The sequence below is a fragment of the Aphelocoma coerulescens genome, chromosome 2 (genome assembly GCF_041296385.1).
Source record: "Aphelocoma coerulescens isolate FSJ_1873_10779 chromosome 2, UR_Acoe_1.0, whole genome shotgun sequence".
NCBI lineage: Eukaryota > Metazoa > Chordata > Aves > Passeriformes > Corvidae > Aphelocoma > Aphelocoma coerulescens.
The window spans coordinates 127,403,567-127,427,333 of record NC_091015.1 but is presented as its reverse complement, the minus strand read 5'-3'; the positions used below and the strand labels follow the sequence as shown (position 1 = coordinate 127,427,333).

Here is a 23,767-nt window from a genome sequence, read left to right as displayed (position 1 = left end):
GATCATGAAAGTTCAAATACTAATTTTATAATTAGTATAGGGTAAGAAAAATTTGAAACAAGTTTGGATGTTTCAAATCAATTGAACAGTTTACCAAGACAGTAGTGGATTTCCTTATTACTAGAAAACTTTAATGGTATTTGAAAATCTGATTGCTTATGAATAGAAATTAAGGAAGAACCTGTGACTTTTATGTAGGCAGTCAGACTAAATCACGAGGATCTTTACTTGCCTTACATTTCATTATTGTCAATCTTTTACTTTCTTTTCCATCTGTAGTGTTTTCATTCCTATAAAGTAAATGCCATTTAATCAGTCTATGTTTTCATCTTTTAAATAGTTCTGGCCAAGATTCTTCTTTTTTTCCACATAAAAGAAAAAAAAAGTTGTAGCATTAGGATGTTGTATCTGAAGAGGGAAGAACAGGGGAAATGGCCTCCTAGACTATATTTTGAGAAAATCTGTCCTCAGTTGCATCTGTAGTAATTGTAAATTTTTACGTTATTTTAGCCTGCTTTTAAGAGGGTACTAGTTTGGGGTTTTTTACTAGGTTTCCATTTCTAAGAGGGGATCTGTTAGTAACTGAGGATGGCACGGGCAGTTAGAAATGTGAATGATGCCTTCTGAAAATTTTCACTTTTCTTCTTGAATGATGGTTGTGATATTGAGTATCCTCTGTATTCATTGGCCTCTTTCCAGTCATAATTGAAGTGTAGCAGTTTGTGGAGTTGTGTAATGAACCAGATCACGGAACCAATTTGAGCTATCAGGATCCTGGGGAAGCATGCTGTTTCTAACTTAATGCAGCAAAATAATCCAGTTTATTCCATAGAAATATGGATAGTTGCATCACTGAAAGTTGGTGCAGGGAAAGGAGCAGAAAAGAACTGGCTGAGGAAAGGGATTCATAAGTCTAGTGCTCTTTCTGTTAGCAGAGTTTGTGGCCTTGGTTAATCAGAGAGTGTTAGTGGAAGAGCGTTGGTGCTGACTTGTCTGAGTTGGGCATAAGAAAGAATAGAATTTGTTTTCTGTTTCTTGCAGAATTGTTTGCAAACACTTGAAGATTTTACATGCTAATTATTTTAAAGAGTATGTGCCTACAGGAAGAACCTTCCCACCATTATGGAGTCAGTCAGTAACTTGAATAAAACCACCTGAAGCTCCATGTACCTGAGAGCACCAATCTTTGCAAAGAGAATGTATTAATCTCTGTAATTCAAGGGAGGCTTGTTCTCCACAAATGCTTTGAAATGGTAAAATTATACATTAAAAAAAGTAAAATCTGACAAAACCGTCAGTTAACTTTGTCAAAAACTAAGGTGCAGACAGCTGTGGAAAGGCTTGTTTCCATCAATTAAAAACAAAAAAAGGAAAGAAAGAGAAGGGCTACTTCTACAGGCTGTGGGCTGTTTCCTAGCAATAAGGTTGTCAGAAATCCTAGGTTGGTTTTCTGACTTGTACCTGTTAACTGAGGCACAGAAGTGTTTACTTTCTATCGTGCAAGAGATGTGGAGTTTTGAAAAATATGGTAAAGTTGTATTTACTGTTGGAAGAGGAGAACTTTTGTCTGATCTGTTACATGGATTGTGTTTTGGCAGCTCTTCAAATCAGTGAAAACAGCAATGTAAATAGATGCTAACCATCAGATTTGAAGCTTTATAATCATGTCCATATGGAATCATGACACAGTGCCTGAAAATGTGCTTGTTGTCTCATGAACATGTTTGAAACTATCGCATTCCTAGAATTCACGGTGTAAATTTTGTCTGAACTTGTGAGAAGCTGCATTGTTTTGGGCCACACCGATTTCAAAGCTACTCTTTCATGCACAGTGTTTTCTTGCCTGCCCAGATGCATTTGCTTTTGATCTGCTCTTTTGCCCTTGATGTTGTTGAGGATCTCTGAAGGCATTGCAGCACCTACTTAGCTGAATGAGGAGCTTCCATGTAATTCCGAGTTGTAGGAGCAACTCTGAATATGATGGCTGTATGTAGCTGAAATATTAGGTTAGTATTATATAAAATTATTCATCTTAAAGGAGGGGAAGGGGGGAAAAGCCTCTTAGACTATGAAGTACTGAATTAGTGACTTTTGAAATTCCTCTTTAGTGAATGGGGAAGTAGAAGCTTAGGAATGTGTCCTGGTTGCTCTGTGGGATTGCAGCTCGGCTCTTGGGTTGAGTGGAAAAGCTTTGCTGACCAGCAGCTGAGTTTGAGAGCTGTTAGGAGCACAGTGACTGTTGGAGATGCTGTAATTAAGTAACCGCCTCTGTGCCTGATGCACATCTCAACACAGTATAAATAGAGCTCCAGATGGCACCTTACAGATGTCAGGGATTGACAGCCTTTCTTTAAGACTACAGTGTGGCTTGAGCATGAGGTTTATAGGCTTTGATATAAGGTGGTAATGGGAGATAGGATCTCCACCTGCAGTAATATATCTTGGTGATTAAATGTGGTCTGCTTGGTAAATTTATTTTGGAGGAGTAGGGGAATTAAATTATTCTCTGCAACTGGGTCAGGAGGAGCTCACTTATCACACAGCTTAGGTTTTTTTTCTAATTATTATTTTTTAGTTTTTCTTTTTAAGTTTTTATAGTGCCTTTTAAAACATATTTCCTTTCAATAGTTGGCTATCCAGAAAATGGTATGCATTTGCATATGTATTTTAGAAACATAGCCATTTCTGTTGCATAAAGCCTTACTAAAGAATGTGTGCCCTCACAATGGGGTCATTCTTTCTATTCTTCTGATGGTGGTAGTAGTAATGTTTCTCAAAATTTAGGTATTTCTGGTTAGATGCGTTGGATTCAGTATTGAAGAAAGCTTCTCGAAGCCTGCTTTTAGAGAGAATCTTGCAACTAATGTGAAGAAAGGTGTTAGTTGCATTAAATTCAGCTTCAGTTTCTATTTTCATTTTCCTTTGATTTATGTGCTATAAAATACTCAGATTTGGGGTCTGCAAGTTGGAGCAAAATAGCATTTTTTGAAAGGGGCACTTGAAAATAAAAACAAAGTGGAGGTAGAAGGCAGGTTTATAGAAGAAAACAAAATTAATTGTAGGGAATATTCTGCACTGGTCTTGTACCTTTGTCTATTATACATATACCTAAGTTGAGGTGAAGCAGGAAATGCTGCTCTGAAAGGTGAAATCACAGGAACTGCAGCATCTCAAAGGCAAACCTTAAGATTTGTGGTATGGAAATGAAGCACCATTTAATAACATGCTAATGTGCTCTGAAGTTAACTCCAGCTCGAGAGGTAATAAAGGTATATTAGCCTTGAGGGGAGATGCTACCCAGATAAGATATTCAGTGAATGAGGAATAGCACTTGAGGCTTTTTAAGCATGTCACAGACTTGTCAGCCTTTGCCTCAGATGAATTGCCCTTTCAACAGGCAGAAATTCTGGTGCTGACCTGTGAGACTCCTGACTGTGGTAATTGGGGGTAACATTTATGACTCATATTGGAGACACTGTTGCCTGTAGTGTAGCCTCAGCACCTCTGCAGTAAGGGAAGTGAAACTTCTGTATCAGCAGCACACAGGTGATGATCCCACAGAGCTATGTGAATGTCTAATAGCAGTGTGAAAATGCAGGCACTGTGAACAGACTTGCCTTGATCTGGTAGTTTAGCTAGTACTGTCTACTTTCAGGCTTTTTTTGACCTGAGATACACACAGGACAAAAAGAGTTTGGGCCTCTTGGTTGTATCTGACCTGGCAGGTGAAGTGTTGATAAGTATCACACTTAGCATACAGATGTGGAGCAGCACTTCCCTGCTGTTCCCTGGGTACAAGAAGCAAGGTACCTTATACTGTTTGTGTTACTGTTGTGGATGGCATTTTACACCACTGAGTTTAAAGGAATGCCATTACTTTGGCATGATTCATTTTAAATTCTATGGTATTAAAGAAAAATTTATCAGTATCTTTGTTTGCTCAAGTTTAGTTTGTAATCCAGATTATAAAGGAAGTCTGGGAAATGAGATGTCAGAAGCATGAGTGCGAACAATTAAGATAATACAGAGGGAACTTAAAGACTTAAGTGAGGTTGATGGATGTCCTATTAAACCCAAACAGCATAAATGTTGATTTCTTTGTCCTACTCTGAATGCCATGATTCAGGGTTTGAGTTTGTGAAGTTCTTGAAGTTGTTCCATGAAACAATGGAACAGTCAGCATTAGATAATTAGGAGCAGGGATTTTGCACTTAAGGGCAGAAATGGATGGTTAATGTAGCCATAGGATTATTTGTGGAGTGCTGTGAAACCTGTGATGCCTGTGCTATAATGATGAAAAGGAAGGGTCCATAAATAGATATTAGTTTCCTTCTAGAGATATAACAATGAGCATGTCCTGAACTGAGATACATCTCAATACTTGTAAACATGTGTTGAAAGTATTGATCAACACTGACTTCAAAAGTAGTTGGTTGTTGAAGAGTTTATATTATACAGAAAAAGATTGCAGTAATTGCATTGCAATGTAAATGCAGTGTAGAGCAGTGAAATATATATTACAACCAGCACAATGTATTCATAGCTGATTTTGGTGGTTTAATAGCTAATGTGACAATATACTTATTCTCAATTACGGAAACTTTTTATACTTTGTGCCATTCTTACATTTTTATAATCTCATTTATTTTCTTGTGTTAATGCCTACCATATTCTGTTTGCTCTGGCAGCTGTTACAGAAAGTTTCAAATGTTCATCTATTTTTTAAAATTATATTATTGATAATTCGTGGCAGTTGGTCATAGAGACTTCTATCCCATAATGTGAAGGATCTAGCATGGATCTAATGCTGCAAGTTACACAGTTTAAACAAATAATCGGGGTGGACTAGCCATTTGTTGTCTTTTTTCATTACATAGGTAGCAGCTCCGTCTTCAGTAGCTGTCAGATAGTGTAGTTGTTCAACCTCTATTAAGATGAATTAAAATAATTTCAGCAAAAAAACCCTTTGAAACTTGTAACACTCCATAAAAGTTTAAAGCTAAAAATAAATAAAGCCTGACATTCTCCTAATGGCCTGTTCTGGTAATAAAAACAGAAGAAGAATAAAATGTGTTTGGATATATTCTGTTGAAGCTTGATGGCGTGACTTTGCTCCAAGATTGCGTTAAGAATTTGTGTTGGGAACAAAGGCCAATTCGTGATGTGTAGCTGACCTTGCCTGTAATAGTCTGCAATAACCTGACCTTTGAAAGAAAAGAAACTTAGGCAACTGTGGTAGGTTTTCATGTATACCCTCTGTAACTTATCTTTCACTTTGAACACAGTCAGACAGATTTTGTCCAGAGATGCAAGACTAGGGAGAGCTCTCAAAATTAATTTTCTTCCAGTGATGTGAGGACAGCTGGAGAGAGGCACTTGATGTAGTTCCTGCTAAAGGGAGGGAGGGCTGCAGTATGTCTTTGTTGGGCATCAGTGAATCTTGCAGGGGAGGCTGTTGTTCAAGGCATGTATTCTCTGGAACCTTGCTTTACATGATTCCTCTCTTCCTGAAAGTGTTCGCTGAAATTTGTAACAACCTTGAGAGTGGGTGAATTTTGTGGAATTCTGTGAATTCTACTTTCTTTTTTTTTTCTTTCCCAAAGAGTAATCTAATACAGATTTGTCCTGCCTGTGTCATTGCAGTTCTTTTCCCCCAGCATTGTTTGATGAAATGTTGAGAAACAGCACTTGCTTTTTGTCTTCTTAACGGTTGCAAAGGAGTTGCAAGACAGAGATTGTGTTGTGTTCCTAGTTTGTGGCAGAAGTGTTTCAGTAGTTTCATGTTAATGTGCATTACTTTGATCTAAAGAAAGTATTCATAAATTCATTTTGCTCAAGTACAACTACTGACTGCTGATAGCTAAACTGGAGGAGGACATTTTAATTAAATTTTTCTTGTGGTAGCACTTAAACACATTGGTTATTTCCTTTTTATTGTACCTTTGCTTCTGATAAAATGTTATGTGTGCATTTTGCATAGGAGTGAAGAGGGAGCAGACAAAAGGGAGGAAAAGAATTCTTCTGTTCCATGACCATAAAATGATTTTTTCCTTTATTACAAGGTTTTCAAATATGGAATGAAGTGTTTTTGATTGTCTGTAGTAGCATAGGTTGTATAAAATGGTTTACATGTTCTAATGGTTTTCAGGCTTCAGCAAGCCTATTTTTAGTAGTGGATTATCACCCTTTATAGTGCCCGATCATCTTCTCAGAAGCTTGCTAGGGCATTAACATGATAGAAATAATGTTTGTTTGGAGTTTGTGCACTTGCTTCACTGCTCTGAGCCCAATAGCTCATCAACATGTTCTTTGCCAAGGCTCCTTCTCCTTTGGCGCTGCTACTTAACTGAAAACAGTTAAAATGAACTAGGATAGCCTAAAAAGGTCACCTTTGCTGATCTGACTCATTTTGGTTGTTGTAGTTTCCGTTGTAGTTTAAAAAGCAGTTCTGGGAGAGAAGCCCCTGGCAAAGACGCAGTGACAAGCAGCTGGGAATCTTCAGGTTATTTAAAAAAAAATAGAATAAATAAGTCTAACGCATGTTTTGAAAGTAGGTGAATGGCTTAGCAAAATAGGTTACCTTGTTTCAGGTAAGGAAGGTGATACTGATTCCTGAAGGAATCTGTGGGAGACAGCTGCAGGATAAGACTCTTCATTCAACAGTAGTAGCATGTATATCTTTCAATGCTGTTTCATAGATAAATTGCCTTGTTTCATAGATAAATTGCCTTGTTAAGACTTTCTCTATTGCTCTCAGCATCACCACGTCAACCTTCTGCACCAGTTCTGAAAAATAATTTCAGTTAATGGAAACGCAAACATTTCTTTATAGCAAACTAAATTTCTCTCCTTGTAAACACTCAAAAGTATGATTAGTAGTTATTTTAAACAAAAATGATGAGCAAAAGTATTCAGATGTATAGCAGTTCTGGGCAAATTTGTGACTGGATAGCATTATTAATTAACAAAACCCCAAACAATTATCACGTAATTATTCTTCTGGCATTAACATACACTGATTTCTGTATTAGATGCAATTATGGCCATAAAACCCTGACATTCTAATAATAATTTTTTACTAATAATTGCATTCTGTATCCTTTCTTTGCAGATTTTCTCTGGCTTTGAACAGCCATGCTACTCTGTTGCCAAAAATCAAGTAAAGCGAATGTGCACAGTTACTCTCCTCTTGAATTTGAAGAAGGCGGTAGCTCTGTATAGTGCCTGAAGGTAATTCTTTCTTTACCTGAAGTTAAAAAGTTAGAGACTCCTGATGTATGGCAGATGCTGTCATAAATATTGTTGATCTTAATAATGTTTCTTCTTTCTGTGTTTTTGTTAGGTTTAGTGTTATGGTTTGGATGGGTAAATGCTTAATTAAAACTTTACTTCATGTATTTGTTGGGCACATTCTCTCTCAAATACCACTTTAGCTTTGGTAGTAATGTTCATATGAAAACTAGGTACTATACAAGCCTTTTACTATGTTTAGATGTAAAAGAGAGAATTTATTAATAAAATAAGGAACTTTCAGCTTGTCCTTGGTGTTCAGCAGTTTTTATCTATCTAATAACTTAGTTTATAGAGTATATTCTCCTTTTTCTGATACAAAAGGAAGCTGATGCCACTGAGTACAGTAGAGTTCAGGTGTAAGGACAACAAAACTCTTCAGATAAAATTATTTAACTGGTCCTTTTTTATTTGATGTAGTTCTGTTTCTGAAGCCTTGTTGTGAAAATGTATGATTTAACTAGGACTATAATGAATGCTTGAAAAGTGTGAGGGTAGCTGCTCTCTTGTAAGAAAACTCTTACGACTTTCTGGAATAAATATTCTGATAAAACCTCTCCCCCCTATTCATATTAATGGCATTTGTTATTTTTCTCTGTGGTTTGTAAATTTTTCTATGTGTAGGCAAAGACATAAATGCAAATTCAGACGAATGTTCGAGTAATATATTAGCTGTGTAGACCCTGTATGTGTGTCTTATTAATACTACAAAGAAAGAGGGACAACTTATATTACCTGTGTAGCAATTTAATCCAAAAAGTCACTTTTACAATGATAAAAGAATATTGCTTAGTGGCTAAAACTTACAGCTTAACTTTTCATCATTCCTTCCACAAAAAATTCAGGTTATTAGTGACTGCAGTGCTAGTTGTATTTCTGCAGCAGCTTTGGTAGTGTGGTGGAAATTACTCATAAGCTTCCTAGCTCCTAAGGAGGAGAAGAGAAAAAGGCTCAGAATTATGGAGTACTTAAGTGATAAAATCTCAAATTAAGTCTCAGTGTTTTATGAGGCAGGTTAATATTTTTCATCTGCCACATACACTGGAAAAACACGTGCGTAGAGTCACTCGTCCACGGTCTTGTAGGGCACAGGACTGAAAATGTGTGTTGACCTGCACATTCTTGCTTGAATGCTTCATATTTGCTATTGGTAACAAAGAAAGGAGCTACTGATTTAGCTAATGCTGGTAACAGGGAAAAAATTTTAAAGCTATTACTGTAGAGAAATACAAAAAGGAATTTTGCCTTCTTTCTTTTATTTGGTTTTTTTTTTGCTTGTTTGTTTGTTTTTTGGTTGGTTTTTTTTTGTTGTTGTTGCCAATGATTTAATTTCTGAGTGAAAAAGTATGGACAGGGATAGTAGTGAGCAGATAGACTTAGTGGCTGTAAATTGAGGAATTAATAGATAGTGCTGCTGTTTGTAAAATCTAGAAAAGATGTCTGGAAATTACTATCTGGGGCTTTAAAAAGGTATTTCATAGTTGAGAAAAGCCACGTAATGATCTGGGATGATGGCTTCTGCAATTGGAAGTCATATTTTCTTATTTTTTTCTAATTTAGTTTCTTTTATTCTTCTCAGTGTATATTCTCACATGTTCTCCTAACTGTCTGTACATGCAGAGACTTACTTTGCTCATGTTTCTGGCTAGAGGAACAACATCTCTGTCTTTGGTAATGAATAAAGAGCTGTGGAATGTGAGCACTGATGTATTCACCCACTATATATCTGAAAGTGTGTTTTCAAAAGCATGTGTCTTGTCTTTTTCATAATTCCTGTGAAACTAACGCTTGAAATTTTTGTTTCAGTTTCTAAATGATTTTAGCAGTGGAAGTTACAAACTTCAGAGACCTAAAGAAATCATCATGAAGCTATATGTATTTTTGGTCAACACTGGAACTACCCTTACGTTTGATACTGAACTTGCTGTACAAAAGTAAGAGAGTAAATTAATTGTGTATTGTTTAAATTTTAAAAGTATGCATATTTGTTATATATTAAATATTTGACAGATGAAGACTAGGTTGGTTTTTTTAGTATGTCAGTGCAGTTTTTTTCTAGGTTTTCCTGTATTTGAGTGAATTTTGGTGGTTGTTTTCTTCATTTTTTTTGTGATTAGCATTTTCAGTGCCTTGCCAGGTGATTGTGTGTGCAATTCCATGAAAGAGTAGAGAAGTTATTTACTTTCTGGGTCAGTGGCAGAGGCTGACCTGCTCCTGTTGAGTCTGGTATTGTGTTTGGTGCTTTTTGAAAGAACTGTCAGAATGACTTCAGATCTTTTGTGCCCTTTTATTGAATAGTATTTTTATTTGGGATTTCTCTATAAATGGTTTATTTTTTACTGTCTGGCATCATAGAGGAAGTTCTGCAGGTTGTTCTTTCTCTTGTCAGTACACTCATCCTGAAGAAAATGTGTGCTCTGGAATGTTTTTAGATTGGATCCTAAAGAATTGGCATGAAGGTTTTTGTCACATGTTTTAGATGGGTAGAAGTGGATTCTGTCCTATGTTGTAAGGCTCCAAACTGTTTTAGATGATTTTATTTGTAAAACACGAACTCCTGAATGCCCAACTGCCTGAAGTGTGATCAGTGTTAGAGGATCATGCTGACGTCCCAACAAGTTTACTGTTTGTATTTTTTTTTCACTGCATACTAAAAGCATCTTGCAAATGTACAGATGCTTTTAGAGAGGTTTGTATTGTATCCTTTTTTCATTGTTCTCATGTGCAATACACCTTGGGGGTAGCAAGAGCCAAGCTCACCTGCTGTCTTCATATTCTATCAGCGATGAATATGTTGCAAGTAATTGGGCATAAAAGATTTCTACCATGGATTTTGTTCTCAAATCCGTTGTTTCCTTTCTCCTGAATTCCTGTTTGTAATTTTCATGAGTGAAAAAGACTAGAGTGTTTTAGTGTGCTCTTCTCTAAAGCCAGATGAAAGTCAGGGTATTACTGAGCATAAAATAGTGTTTCAGCCATTCTGTTTCTACTGTGTCATTTATAGATGTGCCCACACACCTATAAGCTGTCTGATACATTTAGACATTACATTTCTAAATCATGGTGAGTGAGGTGCAGCATCAAAGCTGCCATGCCAGGCTCCTAATAATCTGTTATGGGCCCACTTTTTGCTCAGTTGGGTTCTTTTTTGGAAGCTGTCCAACAACTGAACCACACAAAATCAAAGACTCTTCAGTCGAACAGTTTAACTGCTTCTTCTGTATATCTGTATATATAGAGTTGCTCTTTCTAGTTCTAACTTTCTTGGGTTCTTCGTCTGTCTCTTTGTACATGGACAGGCCAAGTTACCTTCCTAAAGACTGTGGAGGTGATAGGTGAATGGTTACTGTAACACAGCTAGCAAGTACAAGCTTGTGCTTGTGAGAGGTTTGTAATGAATCACAGAATTTATGATGTCATGCTGAATCATGGTTGCTTTAAATAACAGATCTTTATGATCTTTTTCAAGTAACAGTAACACTGTTAAATTTCCTGCTAGTTACATCAAAACTATTGATGCTTATATTATTCAATTCATACTCAGAAGCTTTCTTTCTGCCTTTGCACAGGTGCTACCACAGTGTGTTATGTTAGCTGGGGTCAGTAACTGGATCAGATTAGTAAATTCTCATTTACTTTGCTGTTTACGAGTGTCTTAATGACACAGTCTAGAAGTGTCTAAAATAGGCAGTAAAGTGAAGATGTCAGCTAGAATTGAATGTTTAAGGCTGTTGAATTAAAACCAGGGATGGTCTATTGATATACTGTTTCTATGTTAAAGTCTGTGATGTTTATATTAATTTGTTGCAGGTATATCGATTGTTAAATTTCCTGTTAAATCAGCCAGAGTTTATTAGGTGAAATTTTGCTTATGTTATGCATAACGAAGTGTTAATAGTCTTGTCTTCTAGGGCTTTAGCAAGTCAGCTGTTTGGTCATAAAGTATAAATTCAACAAACACAATATGACTTCTACAGCTGTTACCCTAAATGCTTGGTGTGACTTAATCCAGAATTTCAGCATGGTAACAGATCTTGGAAAAAATGTTGCTGGTGACTTATCAGCAATGCAGAGGCTGCTTTCTTTTAGCTGATAGCTTATTAGCTGCATATCCAGAATGCAACACATTACAGCACTTTAGAAATATGTCATTGTGCAGAATGAAAATGTTTCTTTTAAAAATGTTCTACTCTGACACAGACAAGTCACCTGTGTCTCTTACAGAAATACCTAAAATGAGAGGGAAAAGTAATCTGATAGCATCATCTTCTCTTCCCATTTTTTTTTTTTTAGTGTGGCTGATCTGAAACATGCAATTCAAACAAAGTACAAGATTGCTATTCAGCACCAAGTACTGGTTGTCAATGGAGGAGAGTGTATGGCACCAGACAGAAGAGTGTGTAGTTACAGTGCTGGAACAGTAAGTGCATGCTGGATTCTTAGCCTAAACTGTCATTTATAGGGGAAGAAAAAGATTTATTACTAAGGGATTTTTAAGTATTTTTCTGTAGTGTGTTGCTTGCTGGATTTCTTTGATTTGAGAAACAGTGTTGATATATTCAGCTTATAAATGTAGATTTTAACTTGTTCTCAAGACATGTTACCCACATGAGGAAATCATTGATGATTCAACAGTGAGTTCCCTTCACTCAGTGTTTGGTTTCCTTTCCTTTTTGAGTGTAGGACACCAACCCAATTTTTTTATTCAACAAAGAAATGATCTTGTGTGAACGTCCACCAGCTATCCCCAAAACCACGTTTTCAGCAGAGAATGAGATGGAATTGAAAGTAGAAGAATCTCTTATGATGCCTGCAGTGTTTCATACAGTAGCATCACGAACACAGCTTGCTGTGGTAAGTAGATTGTTACTGTATTTGCACACCAAAGGAAAATATGTCAGAGGGAAAGCTTGATGTAAAATATGAAATAGTTTCTTTAAAAGGCAGTAAGAATGGTGTATTAGTGGTGATGTATTCTTCAGAGGCTTTGTCTCAGAGTTTCAAGGTAAATTTTGAAATGTGCTTGCTTCTTCAGCATGTTCAGAGCTTCTTTCAAAACTGTAGTGTAAGACATCTTTTGGATGTGTATGTTTGCAGCGTTTGCAAAACAAAAGCAATCGGGTTGCTTTGGACCATGCTTCAATGCACTGCCTTATTTTCAGTGTCCTCAGTCTACCTCAACTGGAAATGAGAAAAGTAACTTTGGAAATGTTGTTAACTCAAGTAGAAAATTAACAGTATAATTTTTAAAAGCACCGTGCCAAACTTCTGTTTCATGATATATGTCTAAACAACTGGTGAGGAATTAATAAAACTAAACTTTTTCCTAAAATTCAGGTTGCCTATTATTGAATACTGCCTTTTCCTTGCATATTGCATATATTCACTTGCAAAGTGGTCAGAATTCCAATTTGGTTATTTCTGTGTTGTTTTGGTAGGGAAAACTCGCTCCCTGCAAGATGGCCAGTAAGATACCAAGTGTGCATGCAGTAAAAACCAGATGCATGTTCAAGACACTGACACAATGCCTGCAGTAGCTGGACTGATTGTGTTTCTTTGTTAAAAACTCTCCTAATTTTCTTTTCAAATTTTACATTTAAATGGATTAAATATTTTTCATATCTCTAAAGATTATTTAAGCTTCCATTGGCTGGCAGCAGAATACTTATGTGGAGCACTTCACACAAAATGAATAGTGATACATGTTTTGTCTGGTAATAAAACTTCTTCGTTTCAGTGACAACTTTAGTGCAGTCCAGAAGAACATTTAGCACTTGGAGTGCTGGGGTTTAATGCTGTACAGTAGAATTCAGAGAAAAATGTTAAGTGTTGCATGTAGAACAGGGATTTTGGTTTCTTTCTTGGCGTTCTGGCCTGTCAGAAGGGAGGAAGTTCTCCAGAATACTGTGACCTTGATGTACTGTCTGATTTAAGGCAAGGATTGAGTCCAGTAAACTTTTTCTCTCTCCCCCACCTGTTGACAGTTACAGCTGACTTTGTAAATAGGACCTTGAGTTATTAGGTGTCTGTGAGTCATATGACTGTCACATAGAGAAGAGTGGATATCAATGTGAATTCAGCTAAGGAGTAGGAGGTTTTCAGTTGTGCTCTGTGAAGAGTGTGAGGGTTCTGATTTTACCAGCTGAAGCTGAAAGTGCTTTAAAACCATTTTTTGTGAAGTATTAAGAGGAGGTTATAAAAGTAAGCAAGACTGATCGCTTCTAAATACTTAACATTGATTTGATATGAAGGGAGGCTGTAGTAATTGCTATAGTCTTTGTGTTTTGTTGAGGGTTATGGAAGGGAAAGGTGATTAGATACTCAGTCTTGTGTTTCTCACTGTTGTTTAATCTGGTTTCTCTATTCCATGCCCTGTTTTCTGGTCTTAGATTCTTAATTTGGCTTTCAGTTTGGTAAAACTACTATACAATGATGGAACTTATTTAAGCCCTCCAGAGTAAGCTTTTTTTTATTCCAGGGGTTTTATAAAAAATACTCCTATTTAGACTTGAAAAGAATTGTTGGTACTGGCTAATCTTCCCCCTATGATTCTGATGATTATATTAATATGCAGAGCATGCAAGTTTATTGTAGTGTTTATGCTTTTAAATATGTTATTTAGATCTTTACTGGCTCATTCTGGAGGCAGGTCTGTAATACTATTAATATTATGCTACAGACTGGAAAGTTTATATATATAGAGAGAGTGATCTTGAGTTTGATTTGCAAGAAGAAAATAAATCTTTCCATACTTAATGTCACCTATTAGTATTAGTGCAGGACTGGGGGAAGCAGGGGGAAGGAATTGTCTTTAAACATGGATCCAGGTAAAATGGAGGTTTTATTTTAGCCTGCAGATTATTTTCAGGAAGATTATTATTTGTTCCCCACTTTTGATGGTTCTTCCCTGCTTATAAAATGGCTATAGTGATAGTATTTGTTTTCTCATGAAAAACTTGGAAAACTATTTAAAGATTAAATAGGTAGTAATATTTGTAAATCTGCTTCACCTTTATATCCACAGTTAATTGTATCCAAGATTTTAAATGTTCTAAAGCCACAGGCTCTGTGTTAGGCTGTGAAAATGAGTACCTCTGGGATGTCAGGGGGCTGACAAATCTGTCATATGTGATGAAAGACTAGTAAATATTCTGTTGTGATTTTTAGATGTACCAAGGTGTGAAAACTGTATAAAGTAGTGCGGTATTGTACTGAAGTAGTTTTTCATGCTGCCTGCTTGAAGCATATTGAGGGAGGACTGGGAACGTGGTTAAAGCATTAATCGTCTCCAAGGTACACCATAAGCCTCTTGCCTGGGAGGAAGAAAGAACATGGGATATTAATCCTTTTCAGAATCAGTTAAGATCTGGAGAGAGCTAGAAAGGCTCTGAACCTCTGTAGTTGTGTGATTGATGCATCCAAAGCCACACTGACAGTACTGTATGGGAGAGTTTCTGCAAAATAGACATTAAAAATCCAAGCTTTGTCTTTTTATTAATTCTAGAGAAATGGTAACCTGCTTCACCAGAAAAGCAGAATGGCAGTACTTGATGATGGAGAGGTTTTTGCCTGTGGTAATTATTTAGAGCATTTTAATTAATTAAATTTGATTACTTAATATTTACTACTATTACAGGTGCTAATACATGATGATAATGTTGAGTAGTGGGAAAATAAAGGTTGCATTCTAAATTATTGCTCATGAACATCAAGAAGTAGTGATGTGTAACTTTGTAAAAATAGGGGAGAATATTTGGTAGCTACTGCTTTCTATTTAAGCTGGTATCTGCTCTGCCCAGAGGCTATAGGGTGTGATCTGTAAAATCAGACTTGATAAGAAATTGTAAACATACAGTGATATATGGGTTCTAATTTTTTTCTTCACAATGAAAGTAGTTCTAGAGCTTCCTTTAGCAAGTATTTTTATGAATCTGTGCCATTATGGCCTCTCCATCATTTTTTCTCTGTCTAAACTTGATCATTATTGACTTAAACTATGCTTTTGCTTTCTGCATTTTTTTCCCCATAATCTGTTGTTACTAATCAGGTATAACTAGAAGTTGTGTTTTAGTTCGTAGTGGAGGTCCTGGCATTCTTATGGCCTGTTGCATATGTATTTGTAGGGTATAAGTAGATGTAAAAGCAGCCATTTTTCCCCCAGGTAACACTAATTTCTTTGACTTACAGGTAGCCTTTTTTTAGATTTCATAACTCCTAACCAAAAATCATTCCTGTGGGGAATTTACCTTGTGTTTGGTTTTCCATGGTACTGTGTTTGTCATATCAAGATACATCCATTTTCAATTTTTTTTTATTTTTGTGATTTTAAAATCTATTACAGATTTGCTTGTTCCTGTTCACTACCCATGATGTCATTATGTTGAATTCACAGTATAAAGATTAGGTAGCTTTAAAGAAGCTACATCTGTTCCTTAACTCATTCCTTTACCATCTAAACTGAAATTCTTGCCACAGGTTTTGTCATTTGCAATATGATGTCTGTATTTATATGTTTTTTAAAAAGCTCAGTTAAATCAACTTTCTAAGCCTGTTTTAATTTTATGTCTTGGCATTCTGTTTTTTCTTGAGCTAAAAACTTACCTTTGAGATCTCTCTGCCTGAAGGGTTCCAGGTTGCCTTTTTACAGCTAGCCTGGTCTCCCATCTTTCTTGCAATTTAACAGTTCTGGCCTTGAGCTGCAGTATGTGGACAGTGAGGTGTGCACAATGTGTGCAAAAGTTACATGCACACCAGCTGAGAAGACAAGCTGTTCTCTACACAGTATGTTGTGCAATAAGTGGTGTCGTGTCAGTCTTGTCTAATCTTGTGGTCTTGTAACACCACTGCTTAAAATGATTTCTGGTAGTTTAGCCTTTAGGAAAGGATTATTTATTATTCTTTTTTTAGTGATATAACTGAAGTTCCCAAGTCATTTGTGCCAGAGGGATACTGAAAACTTGGATTTTGTTAGTGGGTATGTTTCACATCTCATGGGATGCTGCTGCTGTCATGATCAAACTGTCAGTTCCTGTCAGTTCTTCTTTGAGAAGTGGAAATGAGGATGAGAAACTGTGTGGTCATTTCATTTGGTTGTGTAAAACCACAGTTGTAGTCATAGTACGTAGTCATAGATCATTTTTGGTTTAGTTTCAAACACTTCAAATATTTAAGCCAAGAAGTATAGTCATGCTTCCTGAAAGCTGTGGATCTACTATTTAGAGAAATGCTCTTTTCTACTAGAAAATTGCTTTGAGACTCTCTGGAAAGAGTTACTTTAAAGTATGAATATTCTTCGAGGTGTGTAGTGTTTGAAGCAATTGTGTGGCCGAATTAATTTTGGCTAAATTATTTGTCTATTACAGTATGCCACAGTGGCAGGGAGGAGAAGAGAGATCCAACAGGCAGGAATTGTGAAGCAAGATTGATTTATTAAATTATTTTACAAACTCTTTTAGAGACATTTTTCTTCATAGTCTAATTGGTCAAAGGATCAGCCACCCCCTGTGTGGATTGGCTAAAATCCTGAACATCCATTGTCAAAATATTTTTCTACCGTAGCATAAACAAAGCTTTTCAAGGTCGCAGGTGTTCATTGTTTATAGAACTCTGCTAATATCTTCTGGGAGAGAGAAAAGTAGCTCATGGGACTGGAAAGAAGCAAGAAAAATTCCTGCTAGCAGCAATATTGTATCCACAGTTTGTCTAATAGTCAGACGCACTTGTGGCTCCTCCGGAGAAGTCCAAATTTCTCTGTAACTCAGGTTAGTGATCAGTCTCAGTCTTTTAAAGTAATTGAGCTGGGTGGGATAATATGGAGTAGGTTTTAGTTTATCCTAAGGTATAATGAAAGATCTACTCTAAGGCAGATCTTTCTAAACGCTACTCTAGCATTTTGTTTGCCCTTTGTAACTGAACTTTAGATCAAGGTTTTAAAAAATTAATCTGACAGAAAAGAGTTGGGTGATTTGGAATCAAGCTAATGGAAGTTAACACTTACCTTATACCATGGTTTGACTCCCTGACTGGTGGTTTATGTCACTTCTCAGTAAGTTTTGTGATGGTAAATTCTGTCACTTGACTTCTCCAAACCTACTTGTAGTATCAGAGAGAAATGGTGAAAGTAATACTGAAGAAAGTCATTAAGCTGTGACTAACAAAATAACTTTTTCTGTATTAATGCTGGTGATATAAGTATGTTCTAAGTAGGAAATAAGTCGTGAACTGTGTGGACAAATATCCAAAGGATGCAGTCACCAAAAATGACTGATATTAAAGAATAATGGAATAATCGGCTGTCTACTGACAGGAGACAAATTGCCATGAAATATCAGTCTCCTTTACAGTGAAGTTAACTGTTCAAATTACAAGTTTTAAAACTGAAATCTTGAAGTGTCTTAATCTAAGAGCTTCACTAATGTTTTAGCTGTGTATGCATTAGAGATAATGGTCTTGGTTACTAGTTTTGGTAAATAAGGTAACAGTTCCTTGTTGTTAGTGTTTATCTGCTGTTACAGTGTATGAGTTTGTGGAATTTTTAGGATCATTTTTATTGATCTGAGGTTGATTTTTATGGTGATTGAAAGCTGTAAGGGAGTCCCTTTTACAGGGTTTCAGACACATGGCAGTAGAGGACTTTGATGACTTATTTCCTTCTACCACAAGGTTTTAGAGAATGGAAAGAACCCTGCATTTCTTGAGAACTTTTGTTCTTTAGAGGCAAGTCCAAAAACCACTTAAGACGAACAGACCTTTGTCAAATTTTGCTCATTCAGATGAGCAGAGTTATGACAGTAGGATGCAAAGTCTTGAAATTGATGCTAAACACTTCACCAGTTAATTTCTGCATTAGATAAAACATACTTTGTTGCTTCTACTGATTTTTGGTTGAAACCTAGAAAACAGAATTAATTATAATCAGAAGAATTGCCTGAATTTAAGTTGTGGTTCTCAAAGGAAATAATTCAACTAAACACTCTGTTACAACACCCAACCAAAGATTAAAGCATTCTGGTGGCCCTGTGGATTTCTTGAAAAATTGGGTAGGGAAGATGTCTTTATTTACTCTTCAACATAACAGCAAGTGGGGATTAGTCTGGGTCTTGGTACTCTTATCCTGGTAGTGGTGCTCTTTTAGGTGCTCATTCCAGCAGTGCAGTGAAGTGGTTGGTGTTCTAGATATGCTGCTGTAGGCCACTAGGATGAATGTAGCCCTACAAGGCAACTGAAGTTAACTTTTGTGCTCTGTGAACCATTGGGTGTCTGCCAGTAAGACTTGAGTGCGTCTGTGAACAGTCAATGACAAAAGCAAGCCTGTTGTTAGGCAGGCTTCATTTTCTGTGCTGGAGCTGGCAACCTTACTGAGAAGCATTAAAACATATGTTGGATTGCAGGCCTTTACTTCTGTGCCTGACATAATTCGGTTTTTAGAATTTATTCATTTAGCAGAGAGCTGCTTAATTCTTTCCTGCATAGAGTCATACAGTTATATAAAATTTATAGGTCTAGATCCTTCTAAAGTGGCCAGAGACCTCTCACAAAAATGTTGTCTGTGGAGGTAGACAACAGGTAGGAACAAGAAGCCACATCACCTGAGGCTTTATTTCAGAAGTGATGGAAAGATAAGAAAGGTGCATTTGTGTAGCTTTTAATTTCATAACTTTAAAGAAAAAAGTTAAAGTTAAGTTACACAGGTACTCCAAAGGAAACAAAACAACTTTTCCACTTTGTTTTCTTGCTGCATGCTTTCACATTTTGAAAGCAGGGTTGACTAAAACAAAGCAAATAAAATATGGGTTTAACATAGTGTTCTTGCTGTATGCACTGGTATCTGCTTAGTATAGTCTAAGACTGAAACAGTTCTGGCATGTGGACAAGTAGTTACTCCGTGTGGTTTGACCTTCATTAGAACCATCTGTTTGGAACCTCCTGAATTCAGAGTAATATTCTTTACTATTTGAATGTAATGAGCTTATTTCATGATATGGCTTAAGAAAGCAACATCAAAAGCAGTATTTGGTGTCTGTGGACTCTAATTGCATTCAGGTTCATCCATGCAGATGGAATTCTCCAGTTTGACTCCCACCAACTAGAGAGAATTTCCTTGACACGTGTAAAAATAACTTTGAGAGGATGATAATATGGGGTGCTGTTGTAGTACCTTGCATATGTGCCCTGAAATGTGTCTGTTCGTTTGTACAATCTGATTTGCAGTCTATTAGCATATGGGTAACTTTGAAAACATGATACCTGAAAAAAACTACGCTATTGAATTTTGATCTCAGAGTTAGCTCAGAAAAAAATATTTTATCTCTGAGAGACGTAGTATGTTTCAATGCTTATGACTGAGATTATTTATGAGCACTATTTATGATGGCTTTCATAAGGGGATTTTTATTTTAATGTCCACATCTGCTGTGTATGCCGTAAGAAGCTGCAGCTCATCTGACGGTGAATACCTGGCTGAATACTTAGATGGTATTGGGGTATTTTTATATAATAGTTCCTTTGGGCACATATCTGTTTATATGAGAGATTCTGACACTTATTAGTATGTCCTTCTGTTACAAGGTTTCCAAAAAATTAACAAATAATTATTTGCTGCTCCGGGAAGTACTGTTGTTTGCTCTTGCTTTTCTAGGAGGCAGACTGCTGGGACGGGAGCTCCTGGTTTGGTTAAATTTGAGTAAATTGACACAGGTTAGACTCTTAGATACAGAGTGTCAGTGCTGGTTATCAGTTGTGTAACAAGTGATGTCAATTATGAGGATTTTTTTTTTATTCTACTTGCGACTTCTGTTTTGTGTTTGCAAGTTTTTATCTGGGGAAACAAGCTTGTTAAAACTAAAATGTTAACTTGGCCACACTTAGGTTCTGAAAGGAGTATCAAACATGATACATAATAAAGCTTCATAGGGCATCTCTAACTTGTAACTTTTGACTTCTACTGTGAACACAATAAATATATCTAGCTGAAAAAGCAAACACTGCTCGCTAGTTAAGAGTATGTCTCAGAATGGAAAGTTTGGTCATATGAAGCCTAGTGCATACTTCAACATGTTAAACATTTGATCTGTGCTGTGCTAAGTGAGGTTGTCCAAAGGAAAAATAGAACTGGCAAAAACCTCTGCTCAGGGCTTTTAAAGAAAGATCTGAGTCCAATCTTTACTTTGCCTCGTTGATACTCATTTGGAGGAACTGCATAAAAGGATTTTATGATTAGTTTTGATTTTGTAGGTGGCTTCTGCTGTTTTAAACTGTTTGAACCTAATGTGTGGTTTTGTATATGCTCTCACTTCTGGAACTGTGGCTGATAGTGGTTTGGACTGGTATGGCTCCTCATTTGGAGGAAGGTTGACTTTGAGAAGAGAGTGATTTTTGTGAGTTGAAAGTCAAATGTTTGTGTATATTTCCAGGGTGTGATTAGAATGCAACAGAGACATTCAGTTACCTTTTCAGCTTCATATTTTTGGTGTACTTTTTTGGTATATCCTAGGGTAAAACAGCCTGTCCTTTTGGTTCTGAGTATGATTACTGAGGAAGCAGTAATTCTGCTTTTTTTATATGCTGTGCAATTTGCCTTTGCATTACTTGTATATGAAGTGAATTTAAGAAAGTAAAAAATTGTTCAAGTTGTCAATATTGCATTGGTCAGCTTATGTACATTTAAATTTTATAGCCAAACTCGGGATAATCTGGAGAAACTGACTTGCAGATTTCAGCATTGTCTGGATACCATTCCAGTTGTGTTATTGGTTGATTTTTGACTTAGGAAGTGAGAGTTCCTGCAGCAATTAAAATAACCATTCTTTTCAAACCGGAAATCATCATTCTCGCATGCACAGGAAGCTGCCAAAGTTCAGAAAACAAGACAAGTAACATCTTCACTACAAAGTGATAGGAGTTTGTAAGAGCAACTGTGGATTTCACTGCAGTTGCATATATAAGTATTTTGTATATTCACTGTCTGCTTAGCTATCAGTAATTTGAAGGACAGTAGAATTTTGTCAAGCTGCTTGAAACAGGGCTTGGACTTCTGAAACAGGGAGGATGTTCATAACTTTCAGGTTTTGTCAATATGAATTCTGAAATGTTTGTTTAAAATGTTTGTTTAAAATGCAGTTTAGTGGTTTATTTCAGAAGGTAAGTGTCATTGGTCCCCAAATTTTTTTGAGTGTGCATATATGCTGCTAACCATATGTTCAGCAGCAAATGGATTCTGAAATACACAGGTGTATTAGGTTTTTAACACTACTCTCTCACTGTATTTTGTGTAACTTGTTTTTCCAGGCATGGTTTTCTCACATTTATGATAGCACAGCAAAGTTGTGTTCAGTCCTGGTTTAAAAGTGTGCTCAACCTTCAAAAAGCGAAAAGACTTTTTTCTTGTAGGTTTGGTAGATACTAAAACCTAAAGTACAGGTATGCTCAGGAATATATTTTCCATGGAGTGTGTTATTGGTAAAGTTTTGAGCTTGAAGGATTTATTGCATGACTTTTGTTATTACTTTTTGGTGTTTTAGTAGGTCCTTTGAGGGGAACAGCCTTTTACTTAAATTGCTAAACTTAAAATAGTTGCTCTTCCTACTAATTACAACTTTGGAATTTATTATAATGGGCATTGCTGTTAATACACTTTTAGTAAGATCTGGTAATTACGATATGTAGGTCTCTCTTTTAACTTTGCCTAGTGTGGTGGTAAATTCTCACCCTCATATGGGAGTAAAATGCCTCTGTGTCATCCAGTACTTTAACAGAAAAACTTCCACATTGGTTTGCAGATGCCAAGTGTCAGGGTATGTTTTAGAGTTTTGTGGACACTGTACTGCTGCTCATCATGTTGCATCTGGTTTATTAATCAATAAAAGACTTAAATTATTTGCCCTGCTGTTTCCTCATGCATCTCTTCTTGCATCTGATCCACCTGCACTTTTGCTGACTGTGCAGTTCATTGTCTTGTTCTGAGCTTCTGCTTGGCTCATCAGAAAGGTTCTCCTTATTGGACCTTGATTGTCAGTTTTTTCTATCATATTATTAGTACAAGGGTTATTATTCTTGTGTGTGTGCCCTGAGTATTTTATGTTAGCAGCATTTAATTAATTTTACAAGGTGGTTTTGGAACTACAGTTTTCACCTCTCTGTTTTGAAGATACTTCTCAATAAATAGTACTTGATTTTTTTGTCATCTAATTAACTTCCTTTATTCTTAAATTAAAAAAAGTTTAGGGTTTTTTTTACGTTTTAAGGTGTACAACTTTTGAGCTATCTAAATTTCATACTTTTTATGTTAAAATCTTCAATAAAGTTACAACAATAGCTTGATTTGTATTTTGATGATTTTTTTTTTCAGGAAATGTATGAGGTTGCCAAGAAGCTTTGCTCCTTTTGTGAAGGTCTTGTACATGATGAACATCTTCAGCATCAAGGCTGGGCTGCCATAATGGCCAACTTGGAAGATTGTACATACTCTTATCAAAAGCTGCTTTTCAAGTTTGAAAATGTGTATTCAAGCTATTTGCAGTCCATAGATGATATCAAATTGAAACTTACACAGTAGGTTTACTATTAAATTCATTCTTAATCTCTAAATTTACTCTATTTTAAACTTAGTTTTTTAAGTGTTTTATGTCTGGTGCTTATTCTGATTAAACAAGCATGTGTTTGTTTGATTGTGTGTCATGGAGAGTGTTCTTTTTGTTCTGTGCTAGTTACTATTTTAACTGACATTTTTCCTTGCATTTATCAGCACAAAGAAACCTGTATTGAATTATGTGAAAGATAAACTTGTTAATGAACAGCTGCTTAAGAGCTGGAGTCATTCCACATGTGCACTACAAAAAATGAGATAATAAATTTAGACATTAGAATTTTTAAATACCTATTTACACTTTTGAATTAATTGATTTTTAATAACTTGAACTGATATTAAGAAGTACAATCTGTGATGAAAATATGAAGTCATAACACAAACTTTTGAGTGAATTTGTATCCCTTTGAATGGGATGGGGGGCATGTATCTAGATATATATATTGTGTGTGTATGTGTGTCTGTACTTGTGTCCTGCAAACTCTGGGTGTTACTTCAAAGAAAATCTTTCACATCTTTGCACTATAGTGTTGTGGTGTTTCTATGAGTGCTTTTCTTTGCAGAATATACATAGATACTGGACACTTAAAAAAATCATAAATATATTTTATCTTTAAAAAAAACCCTTGAGCTTCATAGCTTTTACCAAATAGAAACTATTCAAATTCTGCAAAAGTAGTCAGACAGAGAACACTCAAAGCTTTGATAATAAACATTGATATCCATGTCATAGGAAACATAAGTCCCGGATGTGCGTTTAAACAAAGAAGAAAGTGGGTGTGACTCAGTTTATCAAACCCTTTTTTTTCATTGCAATATAACTTAAAACTTTTATTTTGAGTTATAACTTTTCATTGCAATGTAGCCAATAAGAGTGGAAGTTTAGAAGATGTC

The 23,767-nt window shown here is 36.0% G+C and overlaps 1 protein-coding gene across 3 annotated transcripts in view; it reads left to right on the top strand.

The window, feature by feature from the left end:
* RB1CC1 (RB1 inducible coiled-coil 1) overlaps nucleotides 1-23,767 on the top strand; it is a 72,419-nt gene that overhangs the window by 10,495 nt on the left and 38,157 nt on the right. For all 3 annotated transcript variants that reach the window (XM_069004738.1, XM_069004739.1, XM_069004737.1), the window contains exons 2-6: nucleotides 7,112-7,230; nucleotides 9,097-9,224; nucleotides 11,584-11,710; nucleotides 11,974-12,144; nucleotides 22,637-22,839. In XM_069004738.1, coding sequence (XP_068860839.1) covers nucleotides 9,154-9,224; nucleotides 11,584-11,710; nucleotides 11,974-12,144; nucleotides 22,637-22,839 — 572 coding nt within the window. In that variant the 5' untranslated portion in view covers nucleotides 7,112-7,230; nucleotides 9,097-9,153. The remainder of the gene's footprint in view (nucleotides 1-7,111; nucleotides 7,231-9,096; nucleotides 9,225-11,583; nucleotides 11,711-11,973; nucleotides 12,145-22,636; nucleotides 22,840-23,767) is intronic.